Source organism: Hakea prostrata, chromosome 1 (assembly GCF_041222555.1).
Source record: "Hakea prostrata isolate BN-2017 chromosome 1, UWA_Hpros_2, whole genome shotgun sequence".
NCBI lineage: Eukaryota > Viridiplantae > Streptophyta > Magnoliopsida > Proteales > Proteaceae > Hakea > Hakea prostrata.
The window spans coordinates 19,595,397-19,619,933 of record NC_142600.1 but is presented as its reverse complement, the minus strand read 5'-3'; the positions used below and the strand labels follow the sequence as shown (position 1 = coordinate 19,619,933).

General features: G+C 39.1%; 3 protein-coding genes and 1 non-coding gene across 6 annotated transcripts; 2 read left to right on the top strand and 2 right to left on the bottom strand.

Moving 5' to 3' along the window:
- Positions 1–96: 96 nt before the first annotated feature.
- LOC149028120 (uncharacterized) lies at positions 97–1,962 on the bottom strand. The gene is made up of 2 exons (XM_089147508.1): positions 1,919–1,962; positions 97–895 (listed from the first exon to the last, which is right to left on the bottom strand). The coding sequence occupies exons 1-2, from the start codon at positions 1,960–1,962 to the stop codon at positions 97–99; spliced, it is 843 nt and encodes a 280-aa protein (XP_089003634.1).
- Positions 1,804–6,939, top strand: LOC149028119 (pentatricopeptide (PPR) repeat-containing protein). Its single transcript, XM_089168656.1, has 2 exons — positions 1,804–2,922; positions 5,861–6,939. Exons 1-2 carry the CDS (start codon positions 2,167–2,169, stop codon positions 6,632–6,634), a joined length of 1,530 nt encoding a protein of 509 aa, XP_089024782.1. The 5' UTR covers positions 1,804–2,166; the 3' UTR covers positions 6,635–6,939.
- A 316-nt stretch (positions 6,940–7,255) lies between these two features.
- TRNAA-CGC (transfer RNA alanine (anticodon CGC)) lies at positions 7,256–7,328 on the bottom strand. The gene has a single exon. It is a non-coding gene; the product is annotated as a tRNA-Ala (tRNA).
- Positions 7,329–10,771: 3,443 nt separating this feature from the next.
- Positions 10,772–24,521, top strand: LOC149028117 (ethylene-overproduction protein 1-like). Of its 3 annotated transcripts, none has more exons than XM_089168648.1 (6): positions 10,772–13,618; positions 14,499–14,790; positions 14,885–15,194; positions 20,357–21,705; positions 21,826–21,976; positions 22,822–24,521. In XM_089168648.1, the coding sequence occupies exons 1-4, from the start codon at positions 11,640–11,642 to the stop codon at positions 20,593–20,595; spliced, it is 2,820 nt and encodes a 939-aa protein (XP_089024774.1). In that variant the 5' UTR covers positions 10,772–11,639; the 3' UTR covers positions 20,596–21,705; positions 21,826–21,976; positions 22,822–24,521. The 3 variants fall into 3 exon arrangements, with proteins under 3 accessions (XP_089024774.1, XP_089024769.1, XP_089024764.1); XM_089168643.1 differs by having other exon boundaries at positions 22,087–24,521; XM_089168638.1 differs by having other exon boundaries at positions 21,826–24,521.
- Positions 24,522–24,537: the final 16 nt, after the last annotated feature.

Below are 24,537 nucleotides of genomic sequence, written 5' to 3'. Positions count from 1 at the left end.
GGTACAAAGATTGACTAAGAAAAAAGAGGCACTGGTGCTGGAGAAGGAACATGCTCCTTGAGCCAGCAAGTGGAAATGGGCCAATCCAACGCAGCCTCACGCATTAGGGCCTCCTCGGCCAAGGAATGAGTTGGCATTCCTTGGAATAAAAGAGAAAACACATGTAATTGGAGCCAATGCTAGTTGTCTGATATCTGCTATTACATTCATCAGAGATGTAGATACCTGGAGTGAAGGATTGTTCAGCAGGCGCACCACAGCTAGGCAATCGGATTCAAGATTCACATGAAGCCAGCCTTCTTCAATAGCTCGCCACAAGCTAACCTTAATCCCCAACGCTTCTCCAACACTTGCTGCACCAAAAATTAAAGGAATGGAGCTGGCAACTACTGGATTTCCTTTCCAATCTCTTGTAATGAAGCCAATACCAGTGTTTGTGCTATTAGCACATAAAGCTGCATCACTGTTGATTTTGATTACTCCCCTAGCTGGCGAACTCCACCGTTGGTCCCTCAAGTTGTAATTTTGTTGTATGATGGATACCAAAGTGTGGATGATCCTACCCGAGCTATCAAACGATTGCTGTGAGTTAAGAAACTCCTCCGCTGCCTTTTCTGCCATTTGAATCACATCCATAGGTAGCCATTTACCCGCATCAAACATTTCTACATTGCGAGCTCTCCATAAGTACCATAGGATAAAGCCCATTTGGGCTTCCACACCCTTGTAGTTGTCCTTGTCCTCCTTTTTATATGGCCCCCAATCCACAATCCATTGATCCACCGAATGGTCAATGTACTCGTGGAAACGCAATCCTAAGCTAGAGCCCAGCCATACTGCCCTTGCAAATGAGCAATGAAAAAACACGTGCTCTGTAGATTCTCTTTCTCCACATCTGCAGCATATCTTATAGAAGGTTCAACTGTTCAAACCACTTATAAGTAAGTTGCTTGTGGTTGGTATTTTTTGGATGTATATATATATATATCTTGATTTATATGATTCCACTCTAGGATTGTGTCATGTGGCATTAAGTAATCCAATGGTTATCCAATTCAAACTAAATTTGAATTTTATTTAAACTATAGTTTGAATTGGGTGACCATTGAATTACTTAATGCCACATCACACAATCTTAGGAGAGAATTATAGGAAAATGAATTACAAAAGATGTGAATTATTCAATTAAAAAGATAAAAATCTAATAATCATTTCACCAACTAAAAAGAGAAGTTATTATTATTAAAAAGAATTATATTAAGTTCTTTAGATACCAACCTTTGCACAATAAAGAAATATTTACAAGTAAGGGTGGAGAATCTGGAGATTGCCACCGGACTATCAAGATCCAATACTCTCATGTAAGAGTAGATTCTTTATTTATTGATTTATTTTTTAATATGAGTAGCGGTTATTCATTTTTAGAAGTTATTTATAAAAATAATATTTTTAATAGTAGAGGTCAGAATTTTTATTATTAATGAACGAAAAGTATTAAAATAAATAATAAATAAATATTTTAAATTTAAAATATTTATTTTTTAAGCTATAAAACACAATAGTATAAAGTTACAAGACACCAAGAACGATTTAAGAATTATGATATTTTTTTTATAGAAAAAAAGATGTTTTTTAATATGTAAAAGATGAAAATATTAAATACGCCCATCAGCAAAATTCAGCCACGTTAAGATCTACTGTCTTAAAAAGAAAAATTAGCAACCATTATTCAAAGCTCTGATCGCAATCGTGTCACCGATGTAAGAGAGCTATGGTCACATAACCCTAATTTTTGTTTTGTTTTTAATCGTACACAATTCTCTTTTGGCCACGTATCTGTTTGTTGTCAACTCCAATGACAGTTTGACACTAAAACTGATCACATATTCCATTAGTTTATCTAAATCTCAGTTCTTACTCAAATTCCGTCATTGGCTTCTGTTGGCGGTAACGGACAGCCATTTGTGTCTTCCGTCCTTGGTTGAAAAGGATTGAACAACAGTAAATTCTTCTCGATCGAACCACTACAAGGTCAAATTTTCCCCCTGGGTTTGAGTGGTTTCTTCATGGGTTCCTTGATTAATGCTTTGGGCATCCTCCATTTGAGTTCCAGCACTGAAGCACAGGACAGTTTCCGGCAGAGGTAGGAGGGGAAAGCGGAAATTGATGGCGGTTCTCAATGGTTTAGCTTCCTTAATCCACTTGACCTTTCCTTTTTCACCTTCTTCTCATTTATTCCCGCGGAATACTTGCCTCTTTCCTTCCACCGGTTGGGCTTCGTTGCAATTGTGCTCTAGGTTTTCTACCAGGATATGCAGAGCTAAAAGTCTGAGGTTTCTGGGTCATCTGCAGAAGCATGGAACTGGGGATTTTAGGGTGTTTGGGTCGGTTGAAATAGACCAGTTCTTGACGAGTGACAACGAAGATGAAATGAGTGACGGGTTTTTTGAGGCTATTGAGGAACTGGAACGGATGGTTCGAGAGCCAGCCGACGTGCTTGAGGAGATGAATCACCGGCTTTCCCCGCGGGAGTTGCAGTTGGTCCTCGTGTATTTCTCCCAAGAAGGGAGGGATTCCTGGTGTGCACTGGAGGTATTTGAATGGCTTCAAAAGGAAAACCGTGTTGATAAGGAGACCATGGAGCTCATGGTCTCGCTCATGTGTAGTTGGGTCAAGAAGCTGATTGAAGGCGAGCATGAGGTAGGAGATGTAGTTGATCTTCTTGTGGACATGGACTGTGTTGGATTGAAACCAAGTTTTAGTATGATCGAGAAGGTCATCTCTTTGTATTGGGAGATGGGCAACAAGCACGAAGCAGTTTTGTTTGTCAAAGAGGTTCTGAAACGGGGAATTGGTTATGCTGCGGATGAAGGGGACGGTGAGAAAGGAGGCCCCACTGGGTATCTTGCTTGGAGGATGATGGTAAGCAACTGTTAATTGTGAATCCGTTTGCTTCTGCTTTTATGTATTTATTAGAAATAGAAATTAGAACTCAGAAGTAATGGGCCTGATGCTTTCTATCTTGTGTCTTTTCTGTTTTATACTTCGTTATTTTCTTAATTCCCTGTTATGTTTCAATCTTCCATGGTTAACTTTATTGCTTCCTTTTCCGGGGTAGCTTAAATATGAAACATCTAATCTCATGGTTGTGGAGCAGAAATTTAAGAAATTGTATTCTAGGGTTTAACTAAAAGTACTAGCATAAAAGAACTAGCGTACCCAGGGCATGAGGAGGCTGTCAATTTATGTAGCCTTACCCCATCTTTGCTGAAAGGGTGTTTGAATTAAACCTGTAACTGCTTGGTTGCAATGGAGCAACCTTACTGTTAAACTGAGGTCTGCCCTCATCTTAAAGGTATTAATATAGCTACATATAATGTCTAATGTAATCGTACATTGGGGAGAAGTATTAGTTGCACAGGAAATATATTTTATCTAAAGAGTTACTCTGAAATTTCATCAAAACCAAGAATCCAACTTTCTTGGGCTGTAGGGATCATAGCGGCCTGCTTTATGTTTGTAAAATGTAAAGAGCATGGTTTAGTAAGGAAAATGATGTACTCTTCGTTCTAGGTAGGGGCTTCAAGTCTGATACAGAACTAGTCCATATGGTGGGGCTTCTGTGCATCCTATATCCTGTCCTGTTTCATTGATATCACGCTAACAGCTGAAGGGGATCTTCTCCAATTTTAAGTGGACCCATGATAGCTGCTGGAGGTTGGATTGAAGACCACAATACTGTTCATGTGAGCAGTGTCATGGTCCCTATTACCTTGTACTTGTTAGAGATGCTTCTATGAGGTCCTGTGGAGCCAAATGCTAGGTTGCTTGGAGAAGAAAAGGATCCAGTATATCATCTACTATGCATTTTTGCTTAGTTTCTAAATTCAGATATGGAAAGTAGGCATAGCTTGTTCCTTTTAGTTGATGTACACTAGGTTTGGCTTTTATTACTTGGGATCAAGTTTGAATTTTTCTAGTGACTTTACTTCTATTTTGTAATCCATTCATTGATATAAATAAAGAGAAGGGGCTGGACATAAGGTCAACAGTTGAATTAAGTTAGTTGAATGTTTTGCTTTGCGCAATACAATTCTATGAGATGCGGCAGATGCGAGACCTTCTAGTAGGTGTGATCCATATGAGAGAGTGAGAGGCTTGATTAGCCTTATTCCCCTATCTATCCCCTTTTCTTTATTTTCTGTTTGATTTTCAATCTCAATTTCCTGTTCTGTGTTATACTACAACAATTGAAACATAATTGTAGACCTATTGTTGCTGCTGGAATATTGTTTTATAAGAGTGCCGTAAGCTTATTCTTCAGTTTCTTTTTTTTCTCAGACGTGTTGAAACACACTGTAAAAAGAGTCAACTATTTCAGAGAATCAAACTGGTTTTGTACCAGGAGGATCGACTACAGAAGCTATCTGTCTACCTGGTAGAGTCATGGAAAGTTTTAGAGAGTCCAATAAAGATCTCCATATGGTCTGATCGAGGAAAGATTATGAAAGAGCACCTAGAGATTAATATTACGTTTGTCAAGAAATAGAATGTATCTCAATTAAATATGTGATTTTGTCAGAAAGGATCTCAATTAAATACATGAACATAACTAAATATATGTTTGATGGTGTTGACTAATTTTAGAAACTTCTAGGGGCCAAGGTAGAGGATACCCAATTATAGTTAGGCTACGCCAAGGATCAGCTTTCAGCCATGGATGAGCTAACCAGAGGAATCCAAGATTAGGTTTCTTTGTGCATATTCTTTTGCTGATGGCATTGTTTTGGTGGATAAAGCCAAAACTAGAATTGATGCCAAACTGAAGTTATGGAAATCGACATTGGAATCAAAAGGTTTTAAGACAACAAGAACGAAGGTGGAGTATATGGTGTGACTTTATTAACTTTGACAAAATTTATGAGAGGGCTTGGGGTTATGAAAGTTGATGAGGTGGAGATCTCATAAAGGGATCATTTATAGCTGATGACGTCTTGTAGGGAATTGAACATGAATTGGAGGGGTGCACCTGGACTGCTATGTGAGCGATGGATCCCATTTAATTTAAAGGCAACTTTTACAAGACATCATAGGACCAGCTATGATGTATGGCATTAAGTGGTGGGCAGTTAAGAAGTCTCATTTGGGCTAGCTATGTGTTGAGATGGATGAGTTAAAAATAAAATAAGAAATGACCATAGTAGAGCTGATTTGAGATTGGTCTAGATTCATGATAAGCTTCAAAGACATTGCCTGAGGTGGCATGGTCATGTCCAAGTTCAGACCCTGGGTTGTTTGGTGTATTAAGGGTTTATCATTAGCTTGGTAATTGATTGAGTTACTTGAAATTGTAGCTGCAACCACTGGCTAAACCATTACTGTGTGTCAGTACCTATGATTCTATTGTAGGATAGGACATCATTGACCTTATGCTATGTTAGAGAATGACGGTGGAAAGTTATTCATCAAATACATTGCATACACATGAAAATTTCTCAGTTCATATTGGACTGAACTGACTGAATGGATGAAAGTTATCTGGGCACCCGCCAACAGTGTGATGGCATATTTTTAAATCATGTTTCAGAATAAAAAAAATTAAAACCTGTGTAGTTGTTATGACCCCTGATTGAACAGAACTGAGTTATTTAGGATAAAATATTACTTATATTTACTGTACTTATTGTTTTTCAATCTAACAACCTTGCCCCTCCTCTCCTCTCACCACTCAAAAAAATCATCATATAATCTTCACTTTACAGTTTCTTTTTCATTTTTAAATGATCCATTGTTGAAATTTTATGAGTTGTGCATGTTTTATTTTGAACAAATGCTTTATTTTCTGTCCTCCTGCTCTCAGGTGGAAGGTGATTACTGCGGTGCAATTAAATTGGTGATCGACTTCAGAGAGTGTGGATTAAAGCCAGAGATCTACAGCTACCTAATTGCAATGACAGCAGTGGTTAAAGAGCTTAATGAGTTTTCGAAAGCTGTACGGAAGTTGAAAAGTTTTGTAAAACAGGGTCTAGTAGCTGAAATGGAAGTAGAAAATGCCAAACTTATTGAAAAGTATCAGTCGGATATTCTGGAAGATGGAATCTGCTTGTCCAACTGGGTGATTCAAGAGGGAAGCTCCTCATTTTCTGGGGCGGTTCATGAAAAGCTCCTTGCCATGTATATATGTGCTGGTCGAGGACTTGAAGCTGAAAAGCAGTTGTGGGAAATGAAGCTTGCTGGGAAAGATGCTGACAGAGTGTTCTATGACATTGTGTTAGCTCTATGTGCTTCCCAAAACGAGGTAGGTGCTGTGGCACGGTTGCTGACCCAGCTGGAGATTACAAGCTCATCGCGTTGGAAGAAAACCTTAACATGGTTGTTGAGAGGTTACATCAAAGGTGGGAATTTTGAAGATGCTTCTGAAACACTAATTAAGATGCTTAACTTGGGTTTCTATCCTGAACGGTTGGACAGAATAGCTGTGCTGCAGGGTCAAAGGAAAAGGATCCAGCAGTCAGGAAAGGTTGAACCTTATCTCAAGCTTTGCAAGCACCTTTCTGATGCAGATCTGATTGGCCCTTGTCTTGTATATATGTACATAAGTAGCTATAAGCTTTGGGTCATAAAAATGTTGTGAATAGATTCAATGAAAATCTGTATAACCTGGGAAGTTAAATGTATTGTTGTTCTAGGTTGGCCATGGACTGAAACAATTGAAGCCTTTGTTTGGGCAGTTTATATTTCTATATACACAATTTCCTCTATAAGATGAGAGCAGTAAACACATTTTTCCTCAGTTCTGAGAAAAGCAGCTTATGAATAAAATGTCAAGAAGTTTTTGGGATGTTGTTCTTGGTTTAGTTTACTTGTATACTGGTTTGCTTCTATCATAATCATTCTCTCCTCATTACGCCATGATTTTCAGTGTCACATAGGCTTCAGGTTCACCCATGACCCAACATCACCTTTCTCGTTCTCTTCTTCTATTTAATATAATGCATCTGACACTGGACCTATTAAGTTGCTTTCGTGGATTTCCTGCTAGTGTTCATTTTTGCTGGTCAGATCTCTTTGATCTTTAATGAGAACTGTCATTCTGAAGTTTGCATAATTTGTTTGGCATCTGGGTGTTAAATTCCATAGCAATATCTAGTCCATTAAAATTGGATGATGGATTTGCGGTGGACAAGAAAAGAGAGAAAATTGTTTGATGTTGCCCAAGCCAACACAAAATAGTTTCTAGTGGTGTACAAAAATCTGGAGGTGCGGGGAATCGAACCCCGTGCCTCTCGCATGCGAAGCGAGCGCTCTACCATATGAGCTACACCCCCATTTGATGATATTCGTAGAGTCCTGGCTTAAGATTTAAAAAATATTTTCTGGCTCTTGCCAATTGAGCCGGATTTCAAGGCATCTGGTGCATTGTAAAACAATGATTGGATGGGTGGGTGCTTTAATAATTAAAGACTTAATTTCTTAAAATTACAAAAACTTACCCTTCATTGAGTCAATCAAAACTTACAAAAAGCGGGGCCGTAAAAAGAAAAAAAAAAAAAAGAATAGGACTAACATCCATTTTCTTGTATTCCAACATCACATCAAAAGGTTAAGGTTTATTTAAAATCGTATTATTTTTTTTATATAAATTTAATCACAACTCTTTGATATAACTTATAAATGGATTTTAACCATTTGATGTAATAATGTTGGGACACTTGTCATACATTTACAATTAGAAATGGACTGGATAAAAATTTGTAAGAACCCCCTAACCTTGTGGCTCCAATCAAAACTGTTTGATTCCTTTTGTTTGTTGCCATAAATACGATACGAGTTCAGATCTATGTTGGAAGACTCACCCTCATAAAGTCTGTCCTCATGGAGGTTGTAGCTTATTGGATTAACGCCGTAAAAATCCCAGCCTTGGTCATCAATCATCTTGAAGAGTATGATGGCGAAGTTCCTTTGGAGGGGGGGGTCTGATTTAGGTTCTGGCCAACAGCCGGAGAGTATGATGGCCATGAATCCGGATCCGGTTGCTTAGCGGACGGATACAAATATTTTTCGCTCAGAAAAATTTCGGATACGGATACCCTTAAACGAATATGAATGCGAATTTGGAAGCGGATTTCAGCTATCCATTTATAGGTCCTACTTACAAGCAACGGGAATGCTGGAAAACATGCTTTTTGTGTTACAAAAATGAATGGAGATAGCAGTACAAATGGGACTACAAATAGATGCTATATGGATGAATAATCCATACATAGCAGACTTATTACCATGGCCATCTAGACAGACCTGGCCACTTGAAGATTTAGCCATGTTATTGGTAATGGCAAAGGTAACAAAAACAATGACATATGACACATTCCCAAATTCAATGCTCCAGAGTTATTTTGAAATGTATGCAAACAGTGCAGCGAATCAGATGGATGATAGTAATAGAACAATATTGATCACATAATCAGTTTTAGTTTATTTCTCTCAAATATTTTTGAAACAGTTTTGAAACATGTGTTTGCTAGGAAGCAACTTTAGTTTTAACAGGATTTTGGCTTTAAGGGATTATGGCTAAAATATTCCAACCCTGAAAAGAGCTAAGGAATACTTAAAAGCTCAAACCCTAACAGGGGAAAAATCACTTAGCTGACTGCTTCAAACCTAAACCTTCAACTATACCATTAATGGCGCCTCTTTCAGGTTTGAACCTGACAGCAGCTTCAAAGTCGTTTCTTCATGTAGGGTAGGACCATGACTGCTTCAAATTAAATTATAGAGTCGTGCTTGAGAGCAATTGTTTTGACCATCTTTCCATAAACATCAGTTAATAATATTATGGATTAATAATGGTTAACCCTGTTTAAAGTTTAAACCATCTCACCACAAGCCCTTCAAATGCTTGATTTAATGTGTCTTTGCTAAGAGATCTGGATAATCTAGTTTGGTGCTAGGTCCTTGTTGTGCATGTTTCTGTCATCCCAACTCCCAACCACCTTGATCGTTAACCAAAGGCCTACAAACTTTATGTGGGCCAGCCATTAGCCCATTAGCCCATTATTACCCATTAGGTACAAGTGTAGGACCATGGCCAATGATCATCACCAATGCTATGCATTGAATGCGCCGCATTGAGCTGCATATGGCCACGATTTCCTCGAGTGGTCAATGTTGAAATATCGATCACTCATTTTGCGAGGTATCGTTGAAAAAGTTTTTAAAAAAATGCAAATCGAGTGGTCGAGATTTCACTTTCGACCATCCATTCTATTCGGACGGTACACAGCTTAGTATTGCGCATTAATTGCACAACACTGAAGCTCCATGGTGGGGGGGGGGAGAGGGAGATTTCATTTGATGGGACCCTACGAAGGTATCCATGGCTATAGCTCCTTAGTCATTTCATTAACCTTAAGTCAGAGTTTAATCTAGAATTCAATTATAATTAAGCATTCAACAAGCAATGCAGAGGTCCAAAGGGGTGGCCGACAATCAAGATTAAGACTTCTTTTCACATGGTGTGACAGACAAAATGCTTAATTAAAGGATGATTCCCAAATTAAAATGGGAAGGAGAAGTGAAGAAAATTGTGTCTCTTCCTTAATGCATTTCCCTACAAAATTATATAGGAAGTCTTAATTAAAATTTGACTTATAAACTAATCTCAATAAAGGGCTGTTAAACATTCTCAAGAAATGTCATTAGTCATTCTTTTCTTTCTACATGTCATTCATTATACATTGAATCCACCAATTTGGTACCTTGTATCTTACTCAAGTAATTAGGATATGTAAGTTAAATAACTTTGACTCCTAATATGAAGAAACATAGAAAGAAAATTATCATCCCTTGACTAATGCTTAAGAAAAAACTTATATATAAAAACCTTTCACCAAGTAAGAAAGCTAACACTTGAGGTTCCTAATCTATTTGTTTTGTCTATACAATGAAAAAAAAATTCAAATCCCATGAATCACAATGGTTTTATAGAGAAATTTCAAGAATATCTTAAAAATATTTGATGAAAAATATGAATATTTCAAAACTATGCCAAATTATCAGTCGTTTTCATTAGATTGTTAGTTGGCTAGAGAAATGTTGAATATACTTTTTTCCCCCTATGATTTTGTATCTTATAATATCAAAAGTTGAATAAAGGAAGAATAAAGAACTCAAAGAGTCAATGAAATTTAAGATTCTATTTTGCTTAGGATAAACACTATAGAGTTACCAAAGATTAAGGGTAATAAGATAATTATAAAATTATCTAATCATGACTTATCAGAATTTGCTATTGCTAGTCAAGTGTATAATTGTACAAATTTAAAATATATTTTTGAGAATTATTACCAATTTAAGATAGTTTTTGAATGTTTATGCTTTCCAATTATATTGCAAGTGTTCTTCAATTTTCAGAAACTTATTTATATAAGGAGAATTTATTATTCAGATAATCCTGGTGGTTAGTGGTGCGGGTTTGGATCCGACACTCCCAACAAAGATGGGCACATGCAGGTCTTTTTTTTTCATATTAATCATAGCTGTCTTCTGTGGATATCCATGGACTATACCTTATTATAATAATTTAAGATAAATTAGTTTATTTGTGAAGGGTTTCTCGTTTGTGTCTCTCCATCTATTTTCAGTAATATCAAAACTCCATTGGAGATAATGATTGCAACTACTGCCAATTTCTTTTTAATTTTTTTTTTCTGGGTAGAAACTAGAAAGGGTACTACCAGTTTCAACCTCACAAGAAATGCTAACTTCTTCCCCATAATTTGTCTCTTGTTAGTTCTTTGAAACCAGTGTAATTAGCAAGTTTTGTATCAGAGCAAGGTTATGAGACCTGGTTTGAAGTTTGAACTACTTGGTCTTCAAAAGAACCCAATCTTTTGATTGAGAAAGGAGAAATGCTAGAGGGATGAAACATTTATTAAGGAATTGAACAGATGGGCCATTTGTCGAAGTGTCAGGGAATGTAAGAGCTAATTGGTCCAGTTTTGAGAGCAGATGGGTGCTTTGTCAAGACAGGAAAACAGTAGCTACTGATCAAACAGAGTCAACAGAGGGAATGAGAGAGAAGAGGGGGTCAGAGGAGCATGGAAATGAGGGCGACTTCTTGTGCGGCTCTCCTCTTTTAACGCAATTAACCCCCTCTTACTGTAAGCCAGAGATAAGAGATTAAGGAGGGGGAAGATGGTGTAAAACAAAGGGATTTGCAGTTCCAACGAACGTCAACCCAGCAACATCTGGTTGGCGACCAACGAGGGATGAAGAAGAAACATCCCTCAAAATTCTTTTTTGGGTTTATTAAATATAACTTCTCAAATTAACAAGTTTTTATTTCTTTGATAATTCTTTTTATTTTTCTTTTCTCTTCAAAAGTTTTGACAACAAGGGAAGGGAAAATTCAAGGGGAAGGAAGAGGAGAGGGGAATTGGCTTTGTTTGAATCTTTGTATCCTGCATCACGATCGTATTCCCCTTCTCTTTCCCTCTTGAAATCTGTAAAATTCTTTCTCTGGGTTGTGGGTTTTGCAGGTTGAATGTGATTAACCATTTTCCTTTTTCCGCTTGTTTTTGTTTCCCCCAATTTTCTCTCTGTTATTGGAGATCAAGAGTAGGAGCAGAAGAATAAAGATGCAACACAATTTATTCACTACGATTCGTAGTTTGAAGATTGTGGATGGTTGTAAGGGTACACAAGTTTATAACATAAACCCATCAACAAATGCCGCGGGAATTGGTGGCTGTGTTGGTGTCGGAGATAAGATTCATGATCAATTCAAGGTCGCTTCTCTTCGATGTAAATCTGTGCAAAACAGTTCCATTACAGACATCCTTCTCCCTTTTGGGCTGCCCGTGGCTGACCTCCTTGAGCCTCCCATTGAACCTTATCTCAAATCTGTGAATTTTGTTGACACTCTTGCCGATGTCTACCGACGCCTTGAGAAGTCTCCTCCTCTTGATAAATCGATCATCTACCTTGAACAGAGCTCCATTTTTCGTTGCCTGTCTGACCCAAAGCTGCTCCGGCGGAGTCTGCGTTCTGCACGCCAACATGCGGTTGACGTCCATGCCAAGGTTGTTCTTTCTGCTTGGCTTCGGTTCGAGAGGAGAGAGGATGAACTCGTGGGGACGTCTTCCATGGACTGTGGCGGACGCAAGATTGAGTGTCCCAAGGCCTCTTTGGTTTATGGGTATGATCCAGATTCGGTCTTTGACCCTTGCCTGTGTCGTCGGAGTGCTTCTGAGGCTGCCGATGATGTGCAGGTTCTAATGGAGCAGGAAGAATGTTCGACGTCAAATGAAGATGGGGACATGTCGTTCTGCATTGGTGATGAGGAGGTCAGATGTGTTCGATACAATATCGCTTCGCTCTCTAGACCATTCAAGACGATGCTTTATGGTAGTTTCAGAGAGTCACGGAGAGAGACGATTAATTTTACGCAGAATGAGATTTCAATAAAGTGTATGCGAGCCGCGGAGATTTATAGCAGGACAGGGAAATTAGATGGGTTTCCTCCGGATATTGTATTGGAGCTGCTTTGTTTTGCTAACAAGTTCTGTTGTGAAGAAATGAAGAGTGCTTGTGATTCCCATCTGGCTTCGCTGATTTCTAATATCGATGATGCCTTAATTTTGGTTGATTATGGGTTGGAGGAGATGGCATATCTTCTGGTTTCCTCGTGCCTGCAGGTCATACTAAGGGAGCTACCCAAAGCTTTTTACAATCCTAACGTTATGAGATTGTTCTGTAGTTTGGAGGCTAAGGAGAGACTTGCCAGGGTTGGGCATGCTTCGTTTCTGTTGTATTACTTCTTGAGCCAGGTGGCAATGGAGGATGACATGAAATCAAACACAACCGTGATGTTGTTGGAGAGGATGGGGGAATGTGCAGTGTTGGGGTGGCAGAAAAAGCTTGCATTGCACCAGCTTGGCTGCGTGATGCTTGAGAGAAACGAGTACAAGGATGCTAGCAAATGGTTTGACGCAGCAGCAGAAGCCGGCCATGTTTATTCATTGGCTGGTGTTGCAAGGACCAAATACAAACGGGGGCACAAGTATACAGCATACAAGCTTTTGAACTCTTTAATTTCAGATTATCAACCAGTTGGATGGATGTACCAAGAGCGATCTTTGTATTGTAATGGAAAGGAGAAGGTAATGGATTTGAAAACTGCCACGGAGTTAGACCCTACCCTTTCGTTCCCATACAAGTACAGGGCAGTCGCATTGGTGGAAGAAAACAAGATTGGGGCAGCCATTTCTGAGATCAATAAGATCATTGGGTTCAAGATTTCTACCGACTGCCTTGAGTTTCGTGCTTGGTTCTGTATTGCCCTCGAGGATTATGAAGGGGCTCTAAGAGACATCAGTGCATTATTGACTTTGGACCCTAATTACATGATTTATTATGGAAAGGTTCATGGGGAATACCTGATTGATCTCCTTAGACATCATGTCCAACAGTGGAGCCAGGCTGATTGCTGGATGCAACTCTATGATCGATGGTCTTCTGTTGATGATATTGGCTCCCTTGCTGTTGTACATCAAATGCTGGCAAATGACCCTCGGAAAAGCCTTTTGTGGTTTCGGCAATCGCTTCTCCTTTTAAGGTGAGTGGTGTCAACTCTTTGTACATTGGTTTCTTTGTTAATGCTTTGTGCAACTATCTTCCATAGGTGTGTAGTTTCAGTTCTACTCTCTGCTGAGAACCAATTTTATTCGGTTGCTCTTTTCTGTGTCGGGGGAAGATAAATTAAAAGGAAAAAAAGTTAAACCAATATTTCAAAGTTTGATCATCTTCAAATCCAATTTATTTTGGAGCTCTTAGGTCCACATCACTTCCTTTTAGGAAATTTCGGATCTACCTAGAAACTAGGTTTGCTCTTTAAGTCAAATATTTTTCAACTAAAAGAGAGCAAAAAAAGCAATTACAAGAAATGAAAAGAAGGGAGTCATTGATGCACTTTGTAGGCCTAACTGATGCAAATGGTGCTAATGTTGATCATGTCCATTTTTTGGGAACATCTTTCTGCAAATTAATAAACCAGGTTACTTTTATTCTCCACTCTGTAACGTTGAACTATGACTGAAAGTTTCGTGGTAGATCACACACACGGAGGTCCACCGTCTAGTTGGATTGAAGTGTCATTTCATCATCTTTTTTCTTGTTCTTCTTTTGTCTATGTGCTTGTATGTTTTTCTTCTTGTGTTTGGGTTCTTTCTCTTCTTTTTTTTTTTTTTGGGGGGGGGGGGATGTTACATGCTCTAAATTGTTATGTGGTGGGCAGTTCATGACACATTATCATTTTGTTACAAATACAATTCACAATGTTTTGAAGCTAAATTTGAAACTTGTTAGGGTTACTTTTCATGTTACTGTAAGAAGGCTATTTTATTTATTAATTTGTAATCTTCTTTTATCTACCTCTGCTTTTGTATCTATTCAAAATGGTATATTTCAGCAGCATCCCTAATGTTTCAATGATATAGGTTAAATTGTCAAAAGGCTGCAATGCGCAGTTTGCGTTTGGCAAGGAATCATTCTAGTTCTGAGCATGAAAAGCTTGTCTATGAAGGATGGATTTTATATGACACAGGCCATCGTGAAGAAGCATTAGCCAAGGCTGAGGAGTCGATTTCCATTCAAAGATCATTTGAAGCTTTTTTCCTCAAAGCATATGCTTTAGCTGACACAAGCCTAGATACAGAATCTTCATCTTATGTTGTCCAGTTGTTACAGGAGGCTCTGAAATGCCCTTCTGATGGTCTTCGGAAAGGACAAGTGTGTATTTCTCACTGATTTATGAAGAATGTTCTCTATTATTGTTGTCATGTTAACTAATATGTGTTGTTTCATGCGAATGTGATACATGCAGGCATTAAACAATCTAGGAAGTGTCTACGTAGACTGTGATGAACTGGACCATGCTGCAGACTGCTATATGAATGCTCTTAACATAAGGCATACACGAGCACATCAAGGCCTGGCACGTGTTTATCACCTCAAAAATCAAAGAAAAGCTGCGTATGACGAGATGACAAAACTGATTGAGAAAGCTCGAAACAATTCATCGGCATATGAGAAACGTTCAGAATACTGCGACCGTGACATGGCGAGAAGTGATCTCATCATGGCAACACAATTGGACCCCCTGCGGACTTACCCATACAGATATAGGGCTGCAGGTATGCTTCATGTACTTTTACAAATAATCTGTTTCATGCCATTAGTTCTACAAATATGCTTTTGTTTATTGTTATTTCTCCCACTCATGTTCTGGGTCCTATGAATCAATTGTTATTTCTTCTTAATTGGTTTCTTTTTTTTTTCTTTCCCAACTCAGTAATTTCTAGGTGTAAAAATAATCTCGAAACTTGATGAATGAATCAAGTCATCCTTGTTACTTGGAGATCTCTTTTACCTCTTTATTCAGTGGTTGAATTTTTGGGCCCAATATAAGTTTCCTTGTAGGTGGGGGACATAAAGCTCATAGTTTGTATGTTTGTTATAACCCAGCTGTGGATATCAAGCATTCCCAAGTTCATTTGACAGTACACTTTTTCATGCTATAGCTTTGTATGGTTGAACATGTACTAATCAGTTTATCCATTACAAAATGCTGAATTCAGTTCTGAAGGTTAGGCACTATAAGTCTGTTTGGTAAATGTTTCCAAAGGAATTTCTTCAAGTTAGAATTCTTTTTAAGGTTTCTGTTATTAAGGACTTAGGAGTACTAAATGTGAAGTTAGAAATGCATGTTCCTCACCTGGGAATGTGTCTCTCAGTTCTGAATGTACAGTCTCATAGCTGCACTACCGAATCCCCCCCCTCCAAATTAAAAAAAAAAAAAGAAAAAAAAAAAAGAAGAAGAAGAAGAAGAAGAAGATCCTTACCACCATGGATGCTGCGATGGTGGGGTAAGGTTGTGTTCATTATGACTCTTCCCAAGAGCTTCATTCCTTGGGTGTGCCCTTTAACTGTTTTCCCCACCTGAGTCTTAACCACCGTGGATGCTGCGATGGTGGGGGTAAGGTTGTGTTCATTATGATTCTGACCAAGAGCTTCATTCCTTGGGTGTGCCCTTTAAATGTTTTTCCCTTTCTGAGTCTTTTCACCTGAGTGATCTCCTTCCTGATCCTGAATCTCCTCTTCTCATTCATCCAAAACCAGACAATGCAGTGGTGGGGGTAAGGCTGTGAACATTATGACCCTCGCCAGACACCACCCTTTTAGAGTTTTCTTTTTTAAACACCATGGGTGCCAGTCTAGCCACCTGGCTGATCTTCCTCCTGTTTCTGATCTCCTCCTGCCCTTTGTCCAACACCAGACACCGCAATGGAGTGGGTAAGGCTGCATATTATGATCCTCTGCCCACCCTGCAGTGGCAGGAATCTCATCCCCTGGTAGGCCCTTCAATTTTTCCTTTTTCTTCCCCCCCCCCTTTTTTTTCCCTCATTTTTCTTAAACAGCATGGGTGCCAGTCTAGCCACCCACCTGATCTTCTGCTCTGTGTGCAATACCATCTGCTTCCCAAATGCGTTTTCTGCAACCCACACTACTATGCAGCCAAATGAAGATCAAAGCAGCACTTCACAACCCATACTACTTGGCCTCGTCGTTCCCCAGCACTGATTACCGCAACTGTTTGCGTAGTTGTTGTGGTGACAAGACAACCCAAGCTGGTATCCAGGTGCCGTGTTGGGGAGACAATGAAGTTGGTGAACCTGAGAAGAATCTGAGCCACAGGGCTTGGGGGTTGGGGGAAGAAGTAAGAGATGGAAGTGGAAAAAGAGTACACCTAAAAGAAAAGAAGGGGGGGGGGGAGGAGAGTGGTTCAGTCCAAGGCTGTACTGCATTGATTCCCCCCCCCATTGTTTTGTTTTGTTTTTTTTGGATGAATAAATAAAATATTAAAAACACGGGGCCAAAGAGAAAAACAAAGGGAAGTGGGGGGGGGGGGAGCAGCCGGTCAAGAGGGTGATTGGAGGGAGTAGTTGAGACTCCAGGAACTAACAATCAACCTATTCCTTAGGGAGTCAAAAACAGGGGGGTGGGGGAAGGAATTGAGTCAAGAAAAAACATAAAAATAGATGGCTTTCCAAATCAAGACTTAGGATTGGGATTTGGAAGTCCATTTTCTCATGTTGCGCTCCCATCATAAATGATGAACAATGGCAGACAAAGACGAGCTTACCCACTTGGTTGCAAATCATGGAGCCAGAGAATATTCTCAGGATCCAATTCCAATCTCAAGCAAAACCAAGATAACGTTTCGATCTAGGCCAAATAGAAGCAAGGGTTAAGCTCTAGATGGAGCAAGAGAAGGGACAAGAGAAGAAAAGGTGATTAAGGTCCTCAATACTGTTCCAACAAAGAATGCAGTTGGGGTTGGCGGGGATGTGGCGACTGATGAGGAAAGATTGTATAGGTAGGGCCAAGTTAAGGGCTCTCCAAAGGGTGAGGGAGTGGCGGGGGATGTGGCCTTTAAACCAAACTAGAGGGGCCCAAGGGACCGGGGGAAAATGGGATCTAAGGAGGTTCTAGGCAAATATCCCCATTGTTAAGAACAACTTGTTCATGAGTTTTGTGGAATGGAAGAATTAAAAACTCCAATGCAGGGGCTATTGATCCCATGTCTACAACGTGAAGAAAATCCAAGATATGAAGCTTTGGGGTTGCATCCATGTCAACAAAATCATGGGGAAGACTGAAACTCCGATGAGAGAATTAAGTCTCACTACTATGGAATGTGGATTCCTTTGTTACCTTATTCGCAATCTTCTCGTATTCCATAGTAACTTGTTGGTTGTTCTGGTTAAAGTTGTATTAGTGGTGTTGCTTCTTTTGGGTTGAGACAAATGTCTTCTTATCTTGGAGGTTAGAAATTTGTGTTGCCTGTTCTGCCCTAATATGAATCATCTCTGCACGGGCAGCTCTAATCAATTCAGGATTAGCTTGGAGAACCAGAGCCTTCTTTGTTCATGAAGCAGGCTAGCCTAGTATTCTAGCAGAATTTGGGAGTTACGTGAGGCATATTTTAATATTCTCTGCTACAGTGGTGATCACACAATGGGGTTGTTCTAACTCATTTAGACCAGCAAACTGGTGGTCGTTAGACTCACTGACCCAGGGATTATTTGAACCAAAGAGTTAGCAAAGGGAACAATTCCAATGAATTTTGATGAGAGATGCATACTTGGAAGAATAGGAGTAAGATTTTAGTGAATTAAAAGATGGGACAAGGGTACAATGGAAAATAAATGCAATGAATGAGTTAGAAGCAAACATTTTGCTTTTGATTAAAGAGTTAAATGCATTTAGAAAGCCATGAGAAACGTAAAGAGGACAAGATTGGAAATTCGAGTTGGGACTTAAGAGAACTTGTTGATGTATCCTGAGAAGAAGTGGAGGTGATCTCTGCCAGTGAACTACCTACTGAAAACCTCTGAGGAAATGGGGAGTTCGATTTTTGACCTGCTGAGGTGCCAACGTTGAAGAAAGATTTTGTTGGAGTCATCAATTATGGCAAGGACCTCTCGAGGTTGAAATCGAAAAGGTGAAGATGAAGGGGAGAAGTTGGGAAACCTGAGAATTCTGAAATAAAACCAAAACCTAATGGGATTCTGGAATAAAATTACAAGATAAGCTTAATGAAAAAAAGCTAAAATAATTAAATATCCTATTAAACCAATATTTACTTGGATGCCAATGTGTATTTTGGTCTGTCCAAGGCTTCTGGTGCATCACCAAATCACTGAAGAGTGGAGTCGCAAAGACTTCAAGGAGTTCAGGCATGAAGTCGAGATTTTAGCTCAACATCCTCCATATTCCTTGTTTTTAACAATATGCTTAAAGAGTCCCTAGAAAGTTGAATCGGCAAGTATTAGAGAAGTGAAATGTTGCAAGTAAATATGTGGACACATTTAAGATATGTATAGGGTTAAGTGAGAACAATGGAACAGGGGGGCAAGGTGGTGGGAATTTCAATTGGGCTACATCAAATATCAGCTTTAAGCCCATATTTGTTTGCCCCTTTAATGGATATTTAACCAAAGAAATTCAAGATATGGCTCCTTGGTGTATTTATTTATTATTTTTGGCTAAATGATATTGTTTTGGTAGATGAGACACAAGTAGGGATCAATACCAAGTTAGAATCATGGAGAGCAATTTTGGAATCAAAAGGCTTTAAACCAAGTAGAACGAAGACATAATATCCAGTAACTCTAGTCATGATCGGATGGATGACTAGTGGTGATACTTGATGAGAAGGAGATCCACAAAACGATTATTTTAGGCACCTTCGCTTGATCATAATAAATAAGGTGATGTAGAGGATGATGCTTCCCTAAGAATAAAAATATGGTGAATGAAGTGGAGAGGTGCTTTTGGAGTTTTGTTTAATCTGCATATTCCTTTAAAAGATCCAAGGAAAAGTCTATGGGACCGTCATACGATTAGCCATAATGTATGGCGTAGAGTGTTGGTTGTTAAGAAAAATAATATTAGATAAACTCAATGTAGCAGAAAGCCAGAAATAAGGATGACTGGCAAAATTAGGAAGAATAAGGGAAGGAATGATCATATTAGAGTTGGTCTGGGAATAGCTATGATAAATAATTACAGGAAAGTCGATTGAGGTGGCACGGACTTGCACAAAGAAGTAATTCATTTCAGATCGAAAAAACTACAAGTGTTAAGGGCAGACTTAATATAACTTTAGGAGAAGTGGTGAGAAGGATGGGGCTTGTATCCAGCATGGCCTCAAATGGAGCTGATTGGAATGCAAGGACCCACGTAGTCGATCGCTTTTAATTGGGACAAGGCTTGTTGTTTTTGTATTAAGAAAAGGACACCTGAAAAAGAAGAGCGCTGTAACAGACTTCAACAAAACCCATAACCTTTTTTCAGTTATAGACTGCTGCAAAGTTCATTTCCACCATCTTCTCTTTCCTGTTGCTTGCAATTTTTCAAAAAAAAATGGTCTGACAATCTGTCACAGCACAGAGATGGAAAGTTAAAGCTAAGATAGAAAATTAAAGCTAACTGGAGATAGGGTGTGCATAAAAGATGGTTCCATTTGTATGTGTGAAGTGGAGGGTTGAAATCTAGTCACTACTGGAAATCTATGCATTTATGTGAAGGAGGTCTGAAATTATGATGTTTACTAGTGTAGTTTTCTCAGTACTCATTCTTTGCAAGGAATTGATGAGGGGCATTAACAGGACAAAATCAGCTGACATTCGATTTTCCAATTTTAATTTACTTATTACTAGCTGCAATCTAAATTGGTAAAAACTAGGTGTAATCTAGAAAATTACTAACCTTTTGTATTGGGTCCCTCCAGTGCTGATGGATGACCATAAGGAAGCTGAAGCCATAGCAGAGCTTACAAGGGCCATTGCTTTCAAGCCAGATCTGCAGCTTCTTCATCTTCGGGCTGCATTCCATGATTCAATGGGTGACGCTGCTTCCACTCTGCGAGATTGTGAGGCTGCACTCTGCCTTGATCCCAGCCACACTGAGACGCTTGAACTTCACAACAAAGCACGGGAACGAGCCTCTGATCAACAAGAGAAAAGTTGAGAAAACGAGATGATATTGTTTGTCATCAAAACCCTCATATGGGCAGCCACTGGTTGCCTATTTTTTGGCGACTGTCGAAACCAACAGTTATCACCTCACATAATTCTCCGGTTTGGAATTCTAGACTGTCTTTTCTGAAAGCATCCAAGTGCAGACTCATCATGGCCGTACGGTTAAAATTGGAAGAAAACAATGAGAAAGAAGAGTTTTGAGTAGCATGTACATAATCATTCCCGGATTATGTATTTTGATATGATCAGATTGTAACATTATTAGTGGGTGTTGTAAAGAGGAGGAAAGAAAGAAAGAAAAAAATTTGTGTACATGATGAAATGAAAGCTTGTGATGAGTTGTCTGTTCAATTGGTAGGTTTACTTAGCTATATCTAGCTTGTAATATTTTTGTTCTTGGTTTCATAGCCCTTTGAGAATTTTCCTCATAATAGATGGCAAACACCTTTAACTACTGCTGTTAGAATCAGATTTTCCCACCAGCTTTGTTGTTTTCAAAATAAGCAGTGATCTTGCTTACTCAAACCCACCACCTGTTGTTAATTGTTAGGAGAAAGACAATCACAGTACCTTGTTCATACGCCCGAGTGAACGCTATTGGAAACTTGAAACCTACAAGATCCTAGGAGCAATCGATGTGAAACACAAATGGGTCTTGGCAGGGAATATTCGAACTAAAGGGTATGCATAGAAAATGGGGAATCTATTCGTTGAGAGATTTAAATGCAAATGAGTCTTGGGAGGGTATCTTCGAGTGTGACAAATTGAATCCATGGACGTTTGTTTTTTTTTTTTTGGGTAGAATTGAAATCATAGACGTTGCAACCCTAGGATGGTTGCTGAAAATTCATTAAAGCAATAAAAGGAAAACTTTGTCCACAGCTAACAACAGCCTATGGAATTTGGAATCCAAGAAATCAAAAGAATGAGAAGAGTTCTCTTCCACAAATAATGTTTCTTTGGTTTTCCAACACTGTTATTATTGTTTTCCTTCAACTGTGATAGTATTGTTGCGTCCAGAGAAGAATGGCAGAGGGGCTTCATAATGAGGAACTCTTCTCGATATAAAGATATACACCAGAAAAGACCCATTTCTCCGGTAGGAAAACGTACCTTTTACTCTCCACTTCCTTCCCTCTCATTGTTTTCGATTCTCTGTTTTTGTTTTTGTCCTTTCGGCTTCCACATTCCCTAACTCGAATAATCATTTCTCGACCAGAGGCATTCGGAAGATGAAAGAATCTCTCTCTACTCAGCTTCTCAAGGGGAAACTCCCCCGGTTCCTGCAACAATGCGCTCAAAACTTCGAGACTGATCGGCGCTACCGGATTGACAAGCGCTATATTCGTGTTTGGATACAACTGGAAATTGTAAGTTACCAAATACTTGCTTAAATTTCTCGGGGATTTTTTGAGCAATTTTCGCCTTTTCGTTATAATTAATCGATCGAAATCTTTCTTACTCTACTGCATTTGGGTAGTTGGATTAGGTGGATGTACTTCATTTGGGTAGTTGGATTATGTGGATAATCCTCGGGCACTTTTGAAAACGATGGAGGCCAACAAGATTCGAAGAAAGCTGCCCCTATCTTTTCAAATCTTTGGTCTTTACTATGAGAAGCTCAAGAAATTCGAGGATGCAGAGAAGATGTACCGTTTGGGAGTGCAGAAATAAGCCAGTCACCCTGTTACAAATTTGTATCTTTTTTATTTATTAATCTAAGTAGGTAGCACAGTTGGCAAACGCTAACACCGCGTTCTTTAGAGTTCAGGGACTTCATATCTCCTGGAATAGGTGTATATTATATTGGAAGAGTCACTTTATCTTCACAATGGTAGACTGACTATAATCTTTTGGCTGATGTATCATGTCTGCTTCCCAATGTATATTGATTAATGACCCTTGGCACAACTTAGTGACAAGCTGAATTGATTGACTCATCATGATCAATAACCCTTTGTTAGCAAAGTTTAGTTCTTGGCAAGATGATTTGATTTACTTGTCATTCAACTGCACTTGTCCAAAGAAAGTTGTTGAAGACTCTTGCAGAGCTGGATAATGAATTGCAGAAGTTGTATGAGCAATCCTTTATCGTGTGAAGGTTTACGAGAAAAGGAAAAGCTGGGTGCACTTTCTGTTGCTTTTGCCTTTTATTGTGCATTCTTCTTGTTTTATTTCCATAATCTGACTATTGAACAATGTTCATTGCTATCAGGTAGGAAGAACTGCCTTGGGGCTCCTGACTTGGTACCTGAGGCTCTTGACCTGTAGGCCCATCCCTGACCATCCTAGAGAGATTGAAGAAACCAAAGTAGATAGCAGTTGGTATGGAACTAGGAAATTAGAAGCATTATCCAGGGCTCCATGACTCTATGCAAAGAGTAGCAGTAGAAATCTTCAAAGCAAGTAGATAGTAGAAGAAGGCTGTCCTGATAAGATGCAGGGGAAATCAGATTCTGGGTTTCAAATTTCACGGTTGCGGCGTTGCCATCTTGAGTTCATATCAAGCTGCTGTGATACCGGAATATCCAGTGGATTTCTCCAAATGAGGAAGTCATGGGAACTCTAGGCTTCAAAATATCCTTGAACAATCAGGGGATGTGGAATCAGATAAACAAAGCAGAGTCTACATTGAAGGCACAACTTGGTGAAGTTTGAAGATCCTGCAATAACCTAAGATGTTTGCCATCATGGATTGATGAATTCAGTAATCAACATGCCGGAAGCCATGAATGCCATTATAACTGCATGTTTGGGGTGCCTATAAAGCCTGCACCAGCAGATAGCACAGCATCACATAGAACCCAACCCATATTTAGTCAGGCTGGTACCAATGGATCTGAGGTGTTCATTGATGAAGGCTTGGATAATGGAGTAATGTTACTTGATCAGAGTCTGGAAAAGTGTTGTTCACTTTTGTTGGACTGTCTGCATGCTGCAAACCTGACATTACCAAAGCCTTGAGGAGCTTTTACCCAAATGGCTCATAAAATGAAGACTTGAGGAGCTCAACCAACTTGGCATTACAGGACGATACAGGTATTTGTGGGTTTAAGGGGTCTAGTTTGGATGACCCAGAGGTGGAGAATGCATGCTACCATGGATTGTTAGAACCTACAATCACTTTGAAGGAGGCCATGGATGACATAAATAACATTTTTGGAAAGGCTTTACATTTTGTGAAGCTAGATAGATTAAAGAAACAACGTGAAGTATCAGATGGCAAGGGGACAATAGTGGGTTTTTCGTTTTGTCTGATGAGGACTTAGAAGATCAACAAGTTAAAGCTCCATCGAGTTCATCCAGCAAATATGACGGGGATTTTGGTTTATTTGAGCCAGCTGCTGTTTCTATGGAGGCCGTATCTGAGATAAATTAGATGTTTGGAAAGACAAAAGGAATTTTAGAAAGACATTGACTGAATTGCTTGTACAAAGCAGGTGGAGCTTCCCTTTTACCAGAAATCTTGAAGGGATTGGTAGACAATTTTTTTTCTCTCATCCCTGTTTGTTCTAAGGGCATCTAAGTTGTCCTGCAGTGTCATTGATTCCAGCAACTGGGTAAAGTTAAAAGATCGTAGATGGTTTCCCTGATTTCTGTGGGAAAAACAGTGGGATTTATGAACTTAAGGGAGGCTGAAGGTCTACAACACTGGCATTGCTGATTTACTTTTAGAGCTTTGATTAGATTTGCATGTGCAGGACTTGGAATTCAAGTAGCAGATTAAGAATGAAGAGGAATTCTGTTATTTGTATTAAAAGACTTACAATCAAAAGAGCAGGACAAGCATTAGCCAAAAGCACCCAATAAATAGGGCTTGAGATGTATAATCAGCTGGAAATACCTTCTTGTACAACACTTCAACAAGGAATAATATATTAACTCTCAGACGTATGATAATGTAAGGAATATAAACGAGATTACAGTGACC